The 19,227-nt window shown below is 36.9% G+C and overlaps 1 protein-coding gene across 1 annotated transcript in view; it reads left to right on the forward strand.

Moving 5' to 3' along the window:
• Nucleotides 1–19,227, forward strand: part of RSF1 (remodeling and spacing factor 1) — a gene marked incomplete at its 3' end in the record, with an annotated part of 136,526 nt that overhangs the window by 94,064 nt on the left and 23,235 nt on the right. Inside the window, exons 6-9 of the mRNA XM_021717396.1 lie at nt 5,935–7,697; nt 9,904–10,110; nt 15,191–15,295; nt 17,180–17,259. Coding sequence (XP_021573071.1) covers nt 5,935–7,697; nt 9,904–10,110; nt 15,191–15,295; nt 17,180–17,259 — 2,155 coding nt within the window. The remainder of the gene's footprint in view (nt 1–5,934; nt 7,698–9,903; nt 10,111–15,190; nt 15,296–17,179; nt 17,260–19,227) is intronic.

Below are 19,227 nucleotides of genomic sequence, written 5' to 3' on the forward strand. Positions count from 1 at the left end.
TCAGCCTTCCAAGTAGCCGGAATTACAGGCATGTGCTACCACGCCCGGCTGATTTTTTGATTTATTGTAGAGATGAAGTCTCGCTGCCCAGGCGGGTCTCGAACCCGCGAGCTCAGGCAATCCACTCACCTCAGCCTCCCAAAGGCGCGGGATTACAGGCTGAGCCACCGAGCCCAGCTAAAATCTTTTTAATAGTATTTTACCAATGTTAATTTTCTGGTTTTGATCATAGTACTAAAGGTTTAGCATTAGGAATAGTAGGATGAGAGTGTACTCCTTTAACTATTTTTGTAACATTTATGTCTAAAAGTATTTGAAAACAAAATAGTAAAAAATAATATTTGGTGAGCATTAAATATGTAGCTAAATCTAAATGAAGGATACCTGGAAGAAAGTGTAATCTTAAATAGTTATGTATTTTGACAATGTTGATGTTATATCTTTAGTCTTACAAGTTTAAGAAAAAGGAGAGGGAATGAGAAGAGTAGGTATAAAAACTTTCAAGCTTTGTATTAATCACATTGGTGATGGTGGGAGTATGGTTATTCTGAAGATGTTTCATATATATTGTGAGAAAAACCGGTAACTGTGATCTTCCAAATGTATTATCTGTGGCATCCTTGAAATCCAAGATTCTTAGTATGGGAAAAAGAAATAATATGTAAGATAGAAAAGGTTAATAAAACACCGGAAGTATCAGTGTGAGCTCATGAATTTTTTAGTAAAAAATGTGTGTGTGTGTGTATTTCCTAACCCTGTCACTGAAAAAACCTAGAAACCATGGTCAACCCAGGAACACTGCATGCTTAGTACCCAGATTGTGATCTCAAAATAATAATTTTCCTCTAAACTAATCCAGTTGAAAAATTTTAAAAATGATTGATTTCATTTCTGGGACACGATGAACTGGGAAACATCTTGTCATTCCAGGTAGTAAGGAAGTTATGAAGGCATGTCAGAAAGATTCAAGAACAACTAAAGAGGTTTCTACTCCTAAAGATAGGCCAATTTAAGCATAAATGAGAATAACAACTGTAATGGATTAAAACAATGAATATGTTTTAAATTTATTCATAGTGATACTAAAATAAAAATTGGTTATCTTTAGAGAATGCCAGTGAGAACCAAATTATTACTTTCAAAACTGTTAAATAAAAGTATCCAGGCCGGGCTCCGTGGCTCAGCCTGTAATCCCACGCCTTTGGGAGGCTGAGGTGTGTGGATTGCCTGAGCCCGCGGGTTCGAGACCTGCCTGGGCAACTTGGAAGACCTCATCTCTACAATAAATCAAAAATTAGCTGGGCGTGGTAGCGTGCGCCTGTAATTCCAGCTACTTGGAAGGCTTAGGCAGAAGGATCACCGGAGCCCAGTAGGCGAGGCTATGGTGGCCGGGAGCAGCCACTGCACTCCAGTCTGGGTGACAGAGTGAGACTCCAACTCCAAAAAAATAAAATAAAATAAATAAAAAATAAATAAAAGTATCCAGTACTTAGTCTTCCTTTTGTATGTATGAACTTTACCATAAAAGTAAATTTTTTAAAAACTAAAGAGAGGTTAGGTTAATAGTTGGTGTGGTAGGGAAGAAGAGAATTATTATTTAAAATGGTATGTGAGGCCAGGCGTAGTTGGCTCAAGCCTGTAATTCTAGCACTTTGGGAGGCTGAGGTGAGGGGATTGCCTGAGCCCACGCGTTCGAGAACAGCCTGGGCAACTTGGCGAGACCTCATCTCTATAATAAATAAAAAATTAGCTGGGCGTGGTAATGGCATCTGTGGTTCCAGCTACTTGGAAGGCTGAGGCGGAAGGACTGCCTGAGTCCAGCTTGGGCAGGAGTGAGTGAGACTCCAACTCAAAAAAGAGAAAAGGCATGTGTAAGGCCTTTGGGGTTGCTAATAAGTTTCTTTTTCATGTTTGCCTTCTAATGTATTAAACTGCATTTATTTTGTATGATTTTCTTTATTTTGCTATATTTAATAATTTAAAAATTCATGATACCTTTGCCAAATATGTACCATGAAACTTTAAAATACAAAAGAATTGGCACCAATTCAGATTCCTGTACCATGTATTGAAATGTTAACATTAATGCCTTAGTGTAGGTAACTTGTATAATTTTCCATTATGTGCATTGGGGTAATATCAAATGATAATTTCAATTTTGGGGGCCACTTTTGGAAACTGTAAAGTCTGTCAACATTTTCAAAATTATGAAAAGTTTATTTGGCAAGCAAACTTTAATTGCAGGAATACGGGGGATCCAAAAAAAGCGGAATTTATTTATAAAAAATTGTGTATTCATTCTTACATGTTTAAATTTCAGTAACCTTCAAAGTACTCTCCATTTGATGCAATATGCCTATCAAGAAACAAATTCCATGTGTACTATAAGGGATTCGCCCTCCAAAAGATAATTCCAGGTTTTTTTGGGTCCCCCCTCATATACTCCTCTCTTAGACATATGTGATATTTCACATGTAATATTTTACTGACTCATTTCAATCAACAAAGATTTATTGAATATGCACTGTCTATCATGCACTATTTTCAGTACTGGGAATACAGTTGTGAACAAAATCAAGTTTTTCCCATCATGGAGCATATATATCATTATATGTCAGATAATAAACAAGATTAGTAAATAAAATATGTAGTAGGTATAGTATATATGTGGTGATAAGGAACTATGGAAGGAAAATAATTTGGGGAAAGAGAATGGGATGTAATTTTAGATTGAGGTGCTGGAAAATGACTCATTGAAAAAGTAGCACTTGCCAGGTGCGGTGGTTCATGCCTGTAATCCCAGCACTTAGGGAGGCAGAGGTGAAAAGATTGCCTGAGCCCAGAGGTTTGAGACCGGCCTAAACAACTTGGCAAGACCTCGTCTCTACAAGAAACCCAAAAATTATCTGGACATGTGGAGTACACCTGTGGTTCCAGCTACTTAAAAGACTGAGGGGGAAGGATCCCCTGAGCCCAGGGGGCTGAGGCTATGGTGGCTGTGAGTGTGCCACTGCACTCCAGCCTGGGTGACAGAGCGAGATTCCGACTCAAAAAAAAAAAAAAAGAGGGAAAGTTAGCACGTGAATAGATACCTCCAGTCATGGTACCTGAGGGAAAAGATTTTTAAACTCCCCAAAAACAAGCATAAGATCCTGAAGTGGGAACAAGCCTAGTTAATATTGTTATAGCAAAGATTGACGGACTAGGACATACAGGCCAAATCTGACCTGCCATTTGTTTTGTTAGTTAAATCTTATTTACTCATTTAATATCTAAGTGTTAATGACTACCTTCACACTACAGTGATAGAGTTCAGTAGTTGTGACAGACTGTTTGGCACAGTAATAACCATTTTAAGCTATTAAAATAGCTATCTGACTCATTTATGGAATAAGTTTGCTATGGAAATGCTAGGTGAGCAATGCAGATGAAGCAGAATGAATAGGGAGTATAGTAATACAGGAGAAAATGAGGTCTGACAGGTAAGGCTGGGGAGATGGGGTTAGAGGGGCATGCAGATTGCATAGGATCTTGTGGTTTATGAAGAGTTTTGGGTTTTCATCTAAATAAAGTGGGATGACCTTGGAGAGCTTTTATTAATGATTCTCTTACAGTAATCCCTTAACTATTCTTGTTTCTATCTTTTGTTCTCTTTAATCTGTTTTCATTTCAACCAGTGAGTCTCATTAAAGCAAGCAAGATGATAACACTCTGCTTAAAACCCTTTCTGAATAGGCTGGAGGATATGAGATCCAAAGCATGAGTGGAATGATTGGCCTTAGCTTAATTAGGCAGAGTGAACCCGGGAGTCTTGAATCTAATGTCATTTCACGTTTCATTTTGCCATGTTACATCAAAATCAGTTAATCCAAAATGAAAACATAATGTTATTTTACCTTGGATATGGGTCATGATGAGATCCTTTCTGAACCATAAAATAGAGAAATACCAGGTTGAAGTTATTTTTAAAGATAGTAATCTGAGACTGGTCACAGATTACTATCTTTTTTTTTTTGAGTCGAAGTCACTCTGTCATCCAGGCTGGAGTGCAGTAACATGCTCACGGCCACCACAACCTCTACTTCCTGGGCTCGGGTGATCTTTCCCCCTCAACTTTCCAAGTAGCTGGAACCACAGATACGTGTTACTATGTCCAGCTAATTTTTTGATTTATTGTAGATACGAGGTCTTGCCAAGTTGCCCAGGCTGGTCTCCAAACCCTGGGCTCAGGCAGTCCTCTTGCCTCCGCCTCCCAAAGTGCTGGGATTATAGGCGTGAACCACTGCGCCCAACCTGTATTTTAATTGTTAACCAGGATATTCATTTTATTAGATTTCCTGATTCCCAAATCTTAATACATGAGAATTTACTAAACCTATTTAATCAGTGGGAAAGGGAAGGACATACAAATTAGATAGTCACGGTCATCTCTGTAAATTTTTTTGCAGCCTACTTTATAGCATTGACATTGTAAAGAAAGACAAGTAATATTGATCCAATTACTTTAGCCTGAGGCTCTGAATGGTTCTTGAGTTTTTTATTTGCAACATTATTGGACAAAAAAGAAATGGTTTGTAATGAAAATATTCACTTTTTTTTTTAAAAAAGCAGGATTTATTGAAAGGACAGAAAAGCTTCCACGGTGGGAGGGGACCCAAGGGGGTTGCCTGAAAATATTCACTTTTAATGAAATATGAAAGTTTCATTTTAAAGCCATGCCCTACCTTATCTTCTGTCCATCCCATTTATACTCTTATTAAACATACCATAACTCTTGTTTATCAGCTTGAGACAAATCTGTGCAAATTTTTAGAAGGAAGTGTATATCATGGTAAGGCTTTGATTAGAATTGAAGTTTTTTGGTAGCAAGGATAAGGGATGAAAAATGTAGGTAAAATTAGTACAGTGTCTGTAATCCCATTCAGAGATTATTCTAGTTACCAAGTGTGGTTTTGTTATGTTTGAATCTACAGTAGTACTAGATACTCCATAAGAGTTGAAAATATATAGCCATTAAGATATAAAGAGGAATTAACAGATAAATCTAAATCATTTCTTTGTATTATACTAGCTTCTGAAATGTTCAGTAATGTTACAGAAGCACTAAGTTCACTGTTTACAAAAAGCATTTAACATCGTTAGAGAGTGCTAATGTTTCAGTGAATGAATGAAGACAACATGATTTTAACCTACTGAGAAATCTAGAAGACTAGAGGATTAATAACTTAAAATATTAAGAGTTGTTGTCTCTGGGTAATAGAATTGTAGACTTTTTTTCTTTCTGTAGTTTTCATTTTCCCACTGCAGTGCTCATGTTACTTCAGTAATAGGAAGTGCTCAGTGACTTGGGAAAAAGAACAGTTGTTGGTTTATTAAACAAATAAGATCTTTGGAAATGTTTTATGTAGTATTTTCTGTTTCATGTTTTTGAGCCATCTCTTAAGCTTGAATAAATGATTTGAACTGCGTAAATATTGGCGTTCCATTGAGGACACGGAAGTAAAAAGTGGAAACATGAGTCTTTCTAAATAAGTTTTTTGGTGTCTAGAAATTGAGCTTTAAATGAACCTTGAGCAATTATTATAAGACTATAAGAAAGTAATTGGCAGTAGTGGGAAACTGTCAGGGGAGAGATGGTGGGATTGGCAGATGAGGGAAACTGCTAGGGGAGGGAGGGGTACTCGCATAATCAACCTTTTTATACCTAACCCTGAATTGTACCCCAAATCTTTATAAGAAAAAAAAGAAGTTGAGCTTTAAAGTATTTTAATTTCCTTCATTCTCAGATTTCATTTTCTAGGGATCAAATATTTAATGACAAAAGCTACCTCTTTTAAGATAGAAACTTCAAATGGAAATATATATTATATAAGTCTTATATCTTATAACCTTTCAGGCTTCTATTCATGTAAGTAAACTTTTTCTGATTTTTAGAGGAACAGAAGGAAAATGAAAAGAAGAAAGGTGAAGAGAGGACAAAAGATTCAGAAAACCGTTCTACAGGCAATGTTCTAGAAGAAACTATTGTGAAAATAGAAAAAGAAGATGAAAAGGAACTTGTGAAAATGCCAGTCATAGTGAAACTGGAAAAATCTTTGCCAGAAAGTGAGGAAAAAAAGATTATCAAAGAAGAAAGTGATTCATTCAAGGAAAATGTCAAACCCATTAAAGTTGAAGTAAAGGAATATAGAGCAGATCCTAAAGATATCAAGGGTAGCATGGAGAAACTAGTGGCACAGGAGCCTGAGAGGATGGAATTTGGTGGCAATGTTAAATCTTCTCAAGAAATTACTGAGAAATCTACTGAAGAAACCGAGAAACTTAAAAATGACCAACAAGCCAAGATACCACTAAAAAAACGAGAAATTAAACTGAGTGATGATTTTGATAGTCCAGTCAAAGGACCTTTATGTAAATCAGTTACTCCAACAAAAGAGTTTTTGAAAGATGAAATAAGACAAGAGGAAGAGACTTGTAAAAGAGTCTCTACCATCACTACTATGGGCCATGAAGGAAAACAACTGGTAAATGGAGAAGTTAGTGATGAAAGAGTAACTCCAAATTTTAAGACAGAACAAATAGAGACAAAGTTTTATGATACAAAGGAAGATAGCTATAGCCCCTCTAAGGACAGAAATGTCATCATGGAGGGAAATGGAGCAGAGTCCTTAAATTCTGTCATAATGAGTATGAAAGTAGGTGAGCTTGAGAGAGAAATGGTCCCTTTAGGGAAAGATGCAGATAATTCAGTATCAGTCATAGAGACCCAGAGTCACAAAAGGCAGATAGAGGAACCTTGTCCTCTGGAAATGGAAACTTCTCTTGAGTCTTCTGAGATGACAAAAGATCTCTCTTTAAAAGCTGCTTTATCTACCACTGAGTCCTGTGCCATGAAAGTTGAAGAGAAGTCTCCTAAAAGTAAAAAGGATAAGCGCCCACCAGTCGTAGAATGTCTTGAAAAGTTAGAGAAGTCCAAAAAAACTTTTCTTGATAAGGACATACAAAGATTGAGTCCAATACCAGAAGAAGTTCCAAAGAATACTATAGAGTCAGAACAACTTGACTCTGCTGAAGCAGATGACACTTCACCATCTAATACGACTGACCACTGTGAGAAACTTCCCTCAGAAAAGGAAGTGGTAGAATGTCAGAGCACAGGTTCTGTTGAAGGTCAGTCTGTGAAAAAAGTAGAAACAGAAATCCTTAAAGAGGATTCTGAATCCGTGAAGGTAGAAATGGATAATCTGGACGATGCCCAGACCTCAGGCATAGAAGACTCTTCTGAGACAAAGGGTTCTATGCAGAAAAACAAATTTAAATATAAGTTGATTCCTGAAGAAGAAGCCACTGCCTCAGAAAATACAGAGATAACCTCTGAAAGGCAGAAAGAGGGTATCAAATTAACAATTAGGATATCCAGTCGGAAAAAGAAGCCAGATTCTCCCCCCAAAATTCTAGAACCAGAAAACAAGCAAGAAAAATCAGAAAAGGAAGAAGAGAAAACAAATGTGGGTCGTACTTTAAGGAGGTCTCCAAGAATATCTAGACCCACAGCAAAAGTAGCTGAGATTAGAGATCAGAAAGCTGATAAAAAAAGGGGAGAAGGAGAAGATGAAGTGGAAGAAGAGCCAACAACTTTGCCAAAAATTGACAAAAAAGAAAACTTGAAAAAGTTGGAGAAGGATACAAATTCTAAAGTAAGCAAGGTAAAATGTTTTCTCCTACTCTGAATTTTAATTTTTAATTAAAAATATTTGTCTCTAATCGTTAATAGCTTTTTGATCTTGGCTAAAAATTACACAACTGAAAATTAATGTATGTTCCTTTATCTGAGATATCTTTTCTCAGTAGTTATTTTCACATATTAAATTTCAGACTTTATACTCTTACTGTCTTTTAACATTTTAAAGAAAGTTACAGATACTATAGGAATATATTTTCTTTATAAACTATTCAAGTAATACCCAACCTGTAGAATTATAAAATGAAAATTTTCCATTACCATTATTAACAATTTGGGGTACATTTTTCCAGTCCTTTTTCCATGCCTTCATGTATACATTCATGAACATTTACTCATTCGTTTAAAAAATAAATTGGATCAAATATGTTCATTTTTCTATGAGTTTTTCACTTACCAGTGTATCTCTGAACTCTTTCCTTGTCAGGTACATTTTTCCAGTCCTTTTTCCATGCCTTCATGTATACATTCATGAACATTTACTCATTTATTTAAAAAATAAGTTGGATCAAATATGTTCATTTTCCTATGAGTTTTTCACTTACCAGTGTATCTCTGAACTCTTTCTGTGTTGGTAGATGTAGTCTACCTTTTGTTTATTAATGGCCACACAGTATTCCATAGTGTGGCTATACCTCAGTTTATTTAAGCATTCCCTTATTGATTGACATTTAGGTTGTTTCCAATTTTCACTATTACAGGCAATGCTGCATTGAAGATCCTTTCGGACATGAGTGAGTATTTCTTTAGAATAGACTCCTAGAATTGGAATTGCTGGGTCAAGGGGCATGTGTATTTTAAGTTTTGATAGGTATTGTGACATCATTCTTCCAAAAGGCCCTGTTATTGCCATGTTATTACTAGTATGTAGGAGAGTGCCTATTTTCCCCCATTGTAATCGTTAGTCCAAAAAGTCAGAATTCTCTTTTCTCTGACCCTCTTTATTTTAAGCAAAATCTTTTATAAGTTTTCAACTAGTTTTTGGGAGTTTGTCACAATTAAAAGTGCTGCTTTTGTTTTTAACTTATTTAAATGATCAGATTATTCTTTATTGTAAGTGATCCTGTATTCCCTAAAATACTGATTTTTTTACTCTTTATGTTTTAAAAAGCTTCTTCTTTTTTGTTGTTAAAATTATGTTTTTCTTTGCTGAAGATCTGTAGTGTAGGAATAAACTAAAATATGAGTTAAAGAGTTACAAAACTAGGCAACAAAATGATGTTAATGGCTGAGCAGGGTGGCTCATGCCTGTAATCCCAGCACTTTGGGAGGCCAAGGTGGGAGAATCACTTGAGCCCAAGAGTTGAAGACTACCCTGGGCAAATATAACATAGCAAGATCTCGTCTCTACAAAAAAATAGAAGAATTAACCAGCCATGGTGGCAAATACCTGTAGTTCCAGCTACTTGAGAAGCTAAAGTGGAAGGATTGCTTTAGGCGGTCAAGGCTATGGTGAGCTGGGATCATGCCACTATACTCCAGCCTGGGCAGCAGCGTGGGACTTTGTCTCAAAAATTAAAATTAAAATTAAAAACTATTATTCACATTATAAACTTATTATCTGAATACTCTATATTTGTAAATATGTCAAGATTTTTGTAAACAGTTCTGACCCAATTAAAAATTTTAAGTTCATCTCGAATACAGGATTTAAAATTTTATATAACAATATGAGAGAATATAGTTATCATTCTCTTTCAGAGTATTTAAAACACACATGACCTTTGACCCAGAATCCTCTTCAAGGAATTTATCCTAACCACAGAGATGTGTGTAAAAATTTTTATTTATAAGGATACAGTGCATTGTTGATAAAAGTGAAAAAATGGGAAACAACTACCTAAATGTCTAGTAGAGGATTAGATAAATACAGCTGTGTGAAGACATTTATAGCAATGTTAGGAGAATATTTTATGACTAGGAGAAATGTAAGACAGAATGTTTGTTATAATTCCATTTTTTAAGAAAACTAGAAATGTAGAAAAAATAATGGAAATATATGCCAAAATTTAATAGTAGGTATATCTGGTGATGAGACTACAAAAAATTTTATTTTTTCTTTTTATTGACTAAATAGTCTATAGTGAACATGTGATAAGGAAAAGATTTTTTTAGAAAGACATTCTTATATCAAATTATCCCAATTTTTTATTTTATACAAGGTAAAACCCAAAGGAAAAGTTCGATGGACTGGTTCTCGAACACGTGGCAGGTGGAAATACTCCAGCAATGATGAAAGTGAAGCGTCTGACAGTGAAAAATCATCTGCAGCTTCAGAAGAAGAAGAAGAAAAGGAAAGTGAGGAAGCCGTCCTGGCAGATGATGATGAACCATGCAAAAAATGTGGCCTTCCAAACCATCCTGAATTGGTATGTACCTAATGTAAATGTATGATATTCATATTGCAAGTATACTGTGTTTCCTGAAGCAACCTAACTCTTCTGGGTTTGACTGCAATTTCAATTTTTTATTAAAAAAGAGAGCTTGTATGCTACAATATAATTTTTATTTCTGTTTCTCAAATAACCCAATTATAGGGAGGCCAAGGAGTCAGGATCCTGCTTTCATTCTGCCTGGCTTATATATGGACATTTTTTCTAATTAATAAGGATATGCCTTCATGTCATTTCACAAACTAATGAATCTATTCATGTACTTATAATCAATTTTTTTTCATATTTCTTCGTTTTTTCCAAATTACTTTATAATGGTATTTCTGCTGGATGTGGTGGTGTACTCTGCAGTCCTAGACACTCAGGAGGCTGAGGTGGGAGGATTTGAGTCCAGGAGTTTGAGTCCAGCTTGGACAACATACCGTGATCCTGTCTCATAAACAAATAATTTTATTGTGATATTTCTAAAGTGCTAGCTGTAAGTAAATTAGGCCTGTAGATCTTACTGCCTTCCTGTGAAAACATTTAAGTCAAGTAGTAGCCTAGTAGGACTTTGAAATTATAAAAATGGGCAGTTAAAAAAGTTTTTTAGGAAAATAAATTATAGAACAGATATATTCAAAAGAATGCTTCCTGATTTATATGGAGCTTTCTTAACCAGGAAGTAAGTTCTTCAAAGGTGACCTAAACAGGAGAATCATATATATCTATCTATGTATTTGCAGTTCATACAGAAGTGAGTCCTTTGAGGAAATAGTCTTGTTATACTTAATTCTCTGTACTTTTGAATAGATTTGTCTTTAAAGGCATGCTCTGACTATTTAATAAAATACAGTGTAAAGAAAGGTGCTTCCACATGGGTAGAATTGTGTAAGCCAGAAATATTTTGAGATGCTCTAAAACTTGGAAAACTTATAAGTGGCTATCCAGGCTCTTTTTCCCTAGAAAGCAGGTGATGTTGTATGATGGGAAAAGCATGGGCCAGACACCATGGATTCAGATCCTGCTTTTCCACTCATTAGTTGGTATCTTCTCTGTATCTTGATTTCTTCATTGCAAAATAGGACTCACCATATACTCCTGAGGAGTGTTAAAAACTATGTAAAGTTGCCTAGCATAGTTTCTGATACATATTATGTGGTAGGTCAAAGTTAGTTCTCGGCCAGGTTTGGTGACTCAGCCAGTAATCCCAGCACTTTAGGAGGCCAAGGCGAGTGGATTGCCTGAGCCCGTGGGTTCGAGACCAGCCTGGGCAACTTGGCGAAACCTTGTCTCTACAATAAATAAAAAATTAGCCACATGGTAGCATGCACCTGTAGTTCTGGCTACTTGTAAGGCGGAGGCAGAAGAATCACTGGAGCCTAGCCAACGCTGGGGTCGTCGTGAGCATGCCACTGCACTCCAGCCTGGGAGACAGAGTGAGACTCCAACTCAAAGAAAAAAAGTTCTTATTTACTTACTCATTTCTTTTTTACTGTTAAAATCATATCTGGAAACTAAATCCTTCAGTAAAGTTTATCATATCCCACTGGTTTCTGACACAGCTCAAGTAAAAGATGTAACTTAGAACCGGAAAATGACTTTAGCTCTGAGAAGAATAGATATTGAAATTATGCTGAGAAGATGCTTCTAAGCATTTCATGATCATCAAGGCTCACACAAAGGAGTGTGAGGAAGTAAGTAAAATGGAATGAACAGAAATTATACTGAGAATGATGTTGGAAACTGCGTATGCTAGGGTTGAGTAAATAAGTAAAATACAGGTAATGGGAGTCAGCGCCCTCACTGTAAGCGAGGCCAAAGACTAGAATGAAATCCCTGATGCTGGATTAGTAGTGTATATATTAGTATGAGTATGAACTCATGTCAACTTTATTATAGGTAGAGAAATATTTATATATGTACATACATATGAGGGGATCCAAAACACTCCAAAATTTATTTATAAAAATTTGTATATTTATTCTTACATGTTTAAACTTAGTCACCTTCAAAGTGCTCTCTATTTAATGCAATATACCTATCAGGACATTTTTTTCTGCCACTTAAAACCATTTTTATCTTATCAATTTTAATGTGTTTTAGTTCTTCTGCCATTTTTTGTTTCAACTCTTCCACATCAGCAAAAGTTTCCTTTTGAGGACTTTTTTCATCCAGGGAAACAAAAAAAAGTCACTTGGAGTGAGATTGGGTGAATAGGGATGGTGAGGCTTGGGGGTCATGCCGTTTTTGGTCAAAAACTGCTGAACACTCAGCACAGTGTGAGTAGGTACATTATCATTGTGGAAGTCCCAGTCACCTGTTTGCCACAACTTGGGACATTTCTTCCATAAATCATGATACAACCTTTTCAAAACTTACAGATAAAAACTATAAGAGACCCACACTCTAAAAGATAATTCTGGTGGGGTTTTTTGGGTCCTTCTCCCCTCATATATTTCTTAGCTCTATCCTCTGAAAGAGCTTAGAAGTGGTGGTATCCAGTAGAAATGAGCACTCAGAGCACCCAAATCTTGGTTTCTAAATTCCATTCTCTAGTAAAGGAACTAGGCCTTCTTGGAGAAATGACTGACTGTGTCTGTTCATGGCTGGAACAATTCCAACAACAAATTAAATAGTGTTGCCGGGCTCGGTGGCTCAGCCTGTAATCCTGTGCCTTTGGGAGGCTGAGGTGAGTGGATTGCCTGAGCCAGTGGGTTCGAGACCCGCCTGGGCAACTTGGCAAGACCTCATCTCTACAATAAATCAAAAAATGAGCTGGGCGTGGTAGCGCGCGCCTGTAGTTCCAGCTACTTGGAAGGCTGAGGCGAAAGGATCACTGGAGCCTAGCCGGTCAAGGCTGCGGTGGCTGGGAGCAGCCACTGCACTCTAGTCTGGGTAACAGAGTGAGATTCCAACTCAAAAAAAAAATTAAATAGTGTTAGTTTTAGATTGTAACCCAAAGAATTAATTAAAGATTCATTAGTCCATACTGATAAAAATGATTGAATAAACAAACGGGTGGGGAGGGGTGAAGGAACATATTTTCTTTACAGGAGAATTCCAAATAACAAACGTAGGATGCATGAGGGAAATGGAAAGTCGCCGTCAGAGCGCCACAGTAATAATTGTTGCAAGCAAGATCACCAGTGAACTCTAAAACTAGTGGGCAAAACTTTAAGGAAAGAATAGATATTTGCGTAGCTTCAGTGTATCTCCCCAAAGTGTTTACGTTACTGTAGTGATTTTAATTTCTTTTTTTTTTTTGAGTTGGAGTTTCACTCTGTCACCCAGACTGGAGTGCAGTGGCCACTCTCGGCCACCGCAACCTCGACCTGCTGGGCTCCAGCGATCCTTCCACCTCAGCCTTCCAAGTAGCCAGAATTATAGGCATGCACTACCACGCCCGGCTGATTTTTTGATTTATTGTAGAGATGAGGTCTCGCTGCCCAGGCGGGTCCCGAACGTGCGGGCTAAGGCAATCCACTCACCTCAGCCTCCCAAAGGCGCGGGATTACAGGCTGAGCCACTGAGTATGTCTACAAGTTTTTTGATACTTACACCTCTAAAAAAGTTAATTCCTCTCCCCTTGAGTGTGGGCTGTGCTTATCACTTTCAAATGGAAAATGAAAAGTAATAACTTTACATTAGAGAAAACCAACAGAAACTATTTTAGCCAAATGATCAAAGTTAATACCAGTAAGTGATATTGATACCATGTACCCCCCCCCCGATATTATGCGATGAGCAGGGCACTTCACCTCTTTGGTGTTCTTCTCTAAAACTCCGAACCCCACTCCAGTCATGAGAAAACTCATATTCAGGGACGGTCTGCAAAAAATATCTGACTGGTATTCTTCAAACTATCAGTCATGGAATACCAAGAAAGATCTAGAAACTATTACAGATCAGGAAACTAACGAGACATGACTAAAAGGGTTTAGATTCAGAAAAAGGACATTAGTGGAAAAACTTTTGAAATCTGAATAAAATCTGTAGTTTGTAGTATTATATTGATGCTAATTTCTTAGTTTTGATAAATGTACCATAGTTATATAAAATGTTAGCATTATTGGAAGGTGGATGAAGGACATATGAGAACTCTCTGTTCTATCTTTGCAGCTCTTCTGTAAATTTAAAATTATTTGAAAATAAGTTTTTTCTTAAGTTAAACATCTATGAATATATACCATGTTAAGTTTTAGAGATTTGGTCATCTTAAATAGCAATAAAATAACTCTAAAACTAATTGATGTCATTACTTTGTATTAGAACTTGTTGATTCTATATTTAGTTATATTCCTTTTCTGTACCTCAGTCACTTTCTTGCTGAATTTGCATAATAAAAAGAACCATGAGTGTTTCTTGCAGATTGGTAATTGAAATGCTGTTTAAAAAGGAAATTTCTTGTATTACTAAAATTTTACGTATGGTAAGGTAGTTATAATACTTGAGCTTTAAAACTTGGTTATAAAGAGTATGTTATTATAGCCCTTGTGGCTATACACTGAATGAAAATGATTCTAATACAGGTCAGAAAGGACTTATTATTTTTCACTAAATTGTATAGCTTAACATGTTTTAGGGTTTTTTGTTTGTTTTTGTTTTTTAATTTTTTAAAAATCAACATATTAGATCACTAATTATCAGAACATTTTTATTAGCTTTATGCAACTTGAGTGCTTTGCAGTGTACTTTTAAGAAATATTGAGCCGGGCTCGGTGGCTCAGCCTGTAATCCCGCGCCTTTGGGAGGCTGAGGTGAGTGGATTGCCTGAGCCCGCGGGTTCGAGACCCGCCTGGGCAGCGAGACCTCATCTCTACAATAAATCAAAAAATCAGCCGGGCGTGGTAGCGCATGCCTGTAATTCCGGCTACTCGGAAGGCTGAGGCGGAAGGATCGCCTGAGCCCAGCAGGTCGAGGCTACGGTGGCCGGGAGCGGCCACTGCACTCCAGTCTGGGCGACAGAGTGAGACTCCAACTCAAAAAAAAAAAAAAAAGAAATATTGAAATGTCTTTAACATTAATCATTAAGTTTTAGTCATAGTTAGGTTGACATTAATGTCATTTATTGCAGATTCTTCTGTGTGACTCTTGTGACAGTGGATACCACACTGCCTGCCTTCGCCCTCCTCTGATGATCATCCCTGATGGAGAATGGTTCTGCCCCCCCTGCCAACATGTATGAACCAGCCCACATCTGTTTTTAAGTCTTTGACTTTATATTTATTAATACTTTTTAATAGCTACTGAAAATCTTTAATCTTCAAAGAATTTGTGAATAGATAGTATTTATCCCTGTTTAGATTTCTACCTTTACCTTTTAATTTTTTAAGAAAAGGAAACAAAAATTTTAAAAATTAGACAGGCATGGTTGCGTGTGGTTGTAGTCCCAGCTATTCAGGGGCTGAGGTAGAAGGACTGTGACCTTCTGAGTCTAGGAGGTCAAGGCTGTGATGAACCGGGATCATGCTACTGCACTCCAGCCTGAGCAAAAATTTAAGAAAAGGTCTTGAACTCCTGGCTTCATGTGATCTTAATATTTCAGCTTCCCAAAGTGCTAGGATTACAGGCATGAGTCACCATGCTCTGCCTAGAACACTACCTTTTATTATTATATTCTAAATGTTTCTTTTTTTCCAAAACAATTCTCAGAAGTTCTCTAATTTTTGTAAAACTATGATCTATTTTTTCTTGCATTTTTATAAGCTCAAAAAGCACCAATTTTTGATTTATAGAAAGGAAAAAATAAGTTTTTTTCCTGCTGTTTATCCCTTTGTTTTTTCCTTTTTTTTTTAATTTTTACCTATCTTCTCTCTGTCAGAAGTTTTAAATGTGATGTTATCAGGGTTAAGAGAAACATGGATTATCTTTCTCTTCTATCTTAATTCAGACGAATTTCCTTTGAAGCTGAAGAGCAGGATAGTTCTGTGCTCCTATAGCCGTTGGGTACTTTTCTCTCACAAACCTAGTGTAAGCCTTAAAGTGATGGTCTAATCTGAGTGCAGAGCTACTCAGGATGCTGAGGCGAGAGGATTGCCTGAGATCAGGACTTTGAGACCAGCCTGGGCAACATAGTAAGACCCTGTCTCTAAAAAATTTTTAAAATAATTTTTTAAAATGTTGGACTTTGTTCCTTTTTCAGTGAAGTGGACTTGTATGGCTTAGTATAACTTTTATTAATTACATTTCAACTCTATTTTGACCCAGTAACCATGTGGTATTGTTTCATGCATTTTTTTCCCTGTCCTTTTTTTTTTTTTTTGAGTGGGAGTCTCACTCTGTCACCAGGCTGGAGTGCAGTGGCATACTCCCAGCCACCACAGCCTCAACCTGCTGGGCTCCGGTGATCCTTCCACCTCAGCCTTTCAACTAGCCATAACTACAGGCGTGTGCTACCATGCCCAGCTATTTTTTGATTTATTGTAGAGACGAGGTCTTGCCAAGTTGCCCGGGCTGGTCTCGAACCTGTGGGCTCAGACAGTCGTCTTGCCTCGGACTTCCAAAGTGCTGGGATTACAGGCTGAGCCAACAAGCTCGGTCTTTTCCCTATATTTATAAAAAAAGTTATTGGCATCATTACATTTTATTATACATGTAACCTCCTTTGAAAATGTCATGGGAATTTTCTTTTTTTTTTGAGTTGGAGTCTCACTCTGTCGCCCAGACTGGAGTGGAGTGGCCGCTCCCGGCTACCGCAACCTTGTCCTGCTGGGCTCTGGCGATCCTTCCGCTTCAGCCTTCCAAATAGCTGGAACTACAGGGGGAATTTTTTAAAAAATTATAATCTGTTACATGTATACACTGAACCAAATGCTATTTTAGACATTTGGTTATTGCCAGCAGGTTAGGCACAGATAAAAGTTTCTTTAATGTATGCTTTATTTCAAAGATGCTGTGTTCATCTTCTGTTGAATGGATGCTGAGGCACCTCTTTATTTATTTAAACACAAGAAAAGCTTAATTGTTCAACTCTCAGAGCATAATACTCAGGAGCTTCACATGCACATGATACGAGATTGTGGTAAGGTGTTAAAAATGACACTCATCTATTTTGCTTTTTTAGAAACTCCTGTGTGAAAAATTAGAGGAACAGTTGCAGGATTTGGATGTTGCCTTAAAGAAGAAAGAACGTGCTGAACGAAGGTATTTCGATATGTGTGTTAATGTTTTGGTTGGGAATATGACTGCAGAATTGTCTTGTGTAGTTAAATGCATCCCTGTAAAGCAAGAATTGGCAGACTGTAACTTGTGGGCCAAATCCAGCCTGCTTTTTGGTTTTCTGCTGTCTGCTAACTAGAAATGTTTTTCATGTTTTTAAATGGTTGGGGAAAAAATCAAAACTAGAATCCTATTTCATGACACATGAAAATTACATGATATCCAAATTTTGATATCCATAAATAAAGGTTGATTGTAACACAGCTTTGCTATTTTGTTTATATATTATCTGTGACTGCTTTTGCCCTACAATGGCAGAGTTGAACAGTTGCAACACAGACCTTGTAACTTGCCAAGCTTAAAATATATGTAATCTATCCTTTTACAGGAAAAATTTGCCAATCCCAATCTATCGTATTTATCAGAACCTTCTTTGAATAAGACTTGGCCCAAGTGTTATGGGGACTATATACCCAAGTATTGTAGAGAATGTAGAGAATTACAAGAACTCTCTGTTACTTAGTTACCCTTGTCACCTGTTTGGGTGGGTAGAGTTAACACCGGTGAAGTAGAGTATTTAAATGCTGAAATGTGTCCTAATGACTGTAAGAAATTCCTTTCTTTTCAATATGCCATTTCAATGTGGTCTAAAGCAGTTGGAGAAGACTTCTTGGATGAAGTAAGAGTGAACTTGGGCTTAATTTTTAATGGGGAATTCAAAATTGTTAGGTCAGTGGGCTGGTGCTGCGAGTATGGCAATGAATTGCACAGAAATTAGATTGGGAAAGATGAGAAGGGCAGGGCTGGTAGCAGAAAGACAAATTCTTAGGAGATGTTAATCTCAATGTCCAATGACTTGCCCAGGATTCCAGGAAAGGATTATTTTCATATATAAGCTCAAGGAGGCCAGAGAAACTCCATTTTGGGCTCTGTCCTTTCACGAATCAAGATAGTAGTCTGTATTTATAATTCATATCTTCTTTGATTAATCTATTCAAGCATTCATTCACATCTACTCTGTACCAAACTAAAGAGAAAAGATGAATAAGACAAAGTTTTTGCTTACGTGGAACTCAGCATTCTATCAGAGAATATAGATAAATGAGTTGATGATATAATAAAATAGAAAAGTCATAGTATATTAAAAGCAATACAAGAATATTGTGGAGGAGCAATTTAGGAGTTGGAGTTTTCAGGAAGGGCCTTGGAAGATAAATTGGGGTTATACAGGTGAGTATGCCGAGAAAGTAATTTCAGACAAAAAGTACAAATATGAGCAAAGCCAAAGTGTAAAAGTCAGTAGGTGAGTGGTAGGAGATACACCTCAAAAAAAGCTGTGTGAGTCCAAATTGTAAATAGCTGTCTAGGCTAGGGAATTTTAATTTTCTCTATAGGCAGTGAGGGAGCCATGAAAAGAGAGATATATGTAATTAGATCTTCATTTTTAGAAAAAAAAATGCTCTGGTAACAGTAAAGAGGAGGAATTAGGGGCTGTTGTACTAGCAAGTGGGAGAGCCAATAAGGCCTGAGTTAGTGTAATCAGTATGATGATATGGTGGAGGTGTTGGAAATAATTTCATAGGATTAATCTGAAGGATGTCATGCCCATCTGTACACTAGTATAGTTGAGAATATCGAAGCAATGTCTCCCAATTGGTCTTATGACCTCCATTTGCTACTTGTTTAACTTTTATTCTCTGACTCATAGTGTGTCCCCCTCAATATTTAGATTGCCTTAAGGCAGTTAGCACGTTCCATAATCCACTCATTTTACCTGGTGCAAAGATATACCTTAAAAATGGATTCAGCCTCCAGAACCTGTGTTTTATTTTGTCTTTGAGCTCTCTGGCTTATAATGTATAATAAACCTTTGAATTTAGAAACCTTGGGGTTCTCTCTCTCTCTCTCTCTCTCTCTTTTTTTGAGTTGGAGTCTCACTCTGTCGCCCAGACA

The sequence above is a fragment of the Carlito syrichta genome, unplaced genomic scaffold (genome assembly GCF_000164805.1).
Source record: "Carlito syrichta isolate Samal-C Ts95f unplaced genomic scaffold, Tarsius_syrichta-2.0.1 Scaffold309725, whole genome shotgun sequence".
Classification (NCBI taxonomy): Eukaryota; Metazoa; Chordata; class Mammalia; order Primates; family Tarsiidae; genus Carlito; species Carlito syrichta.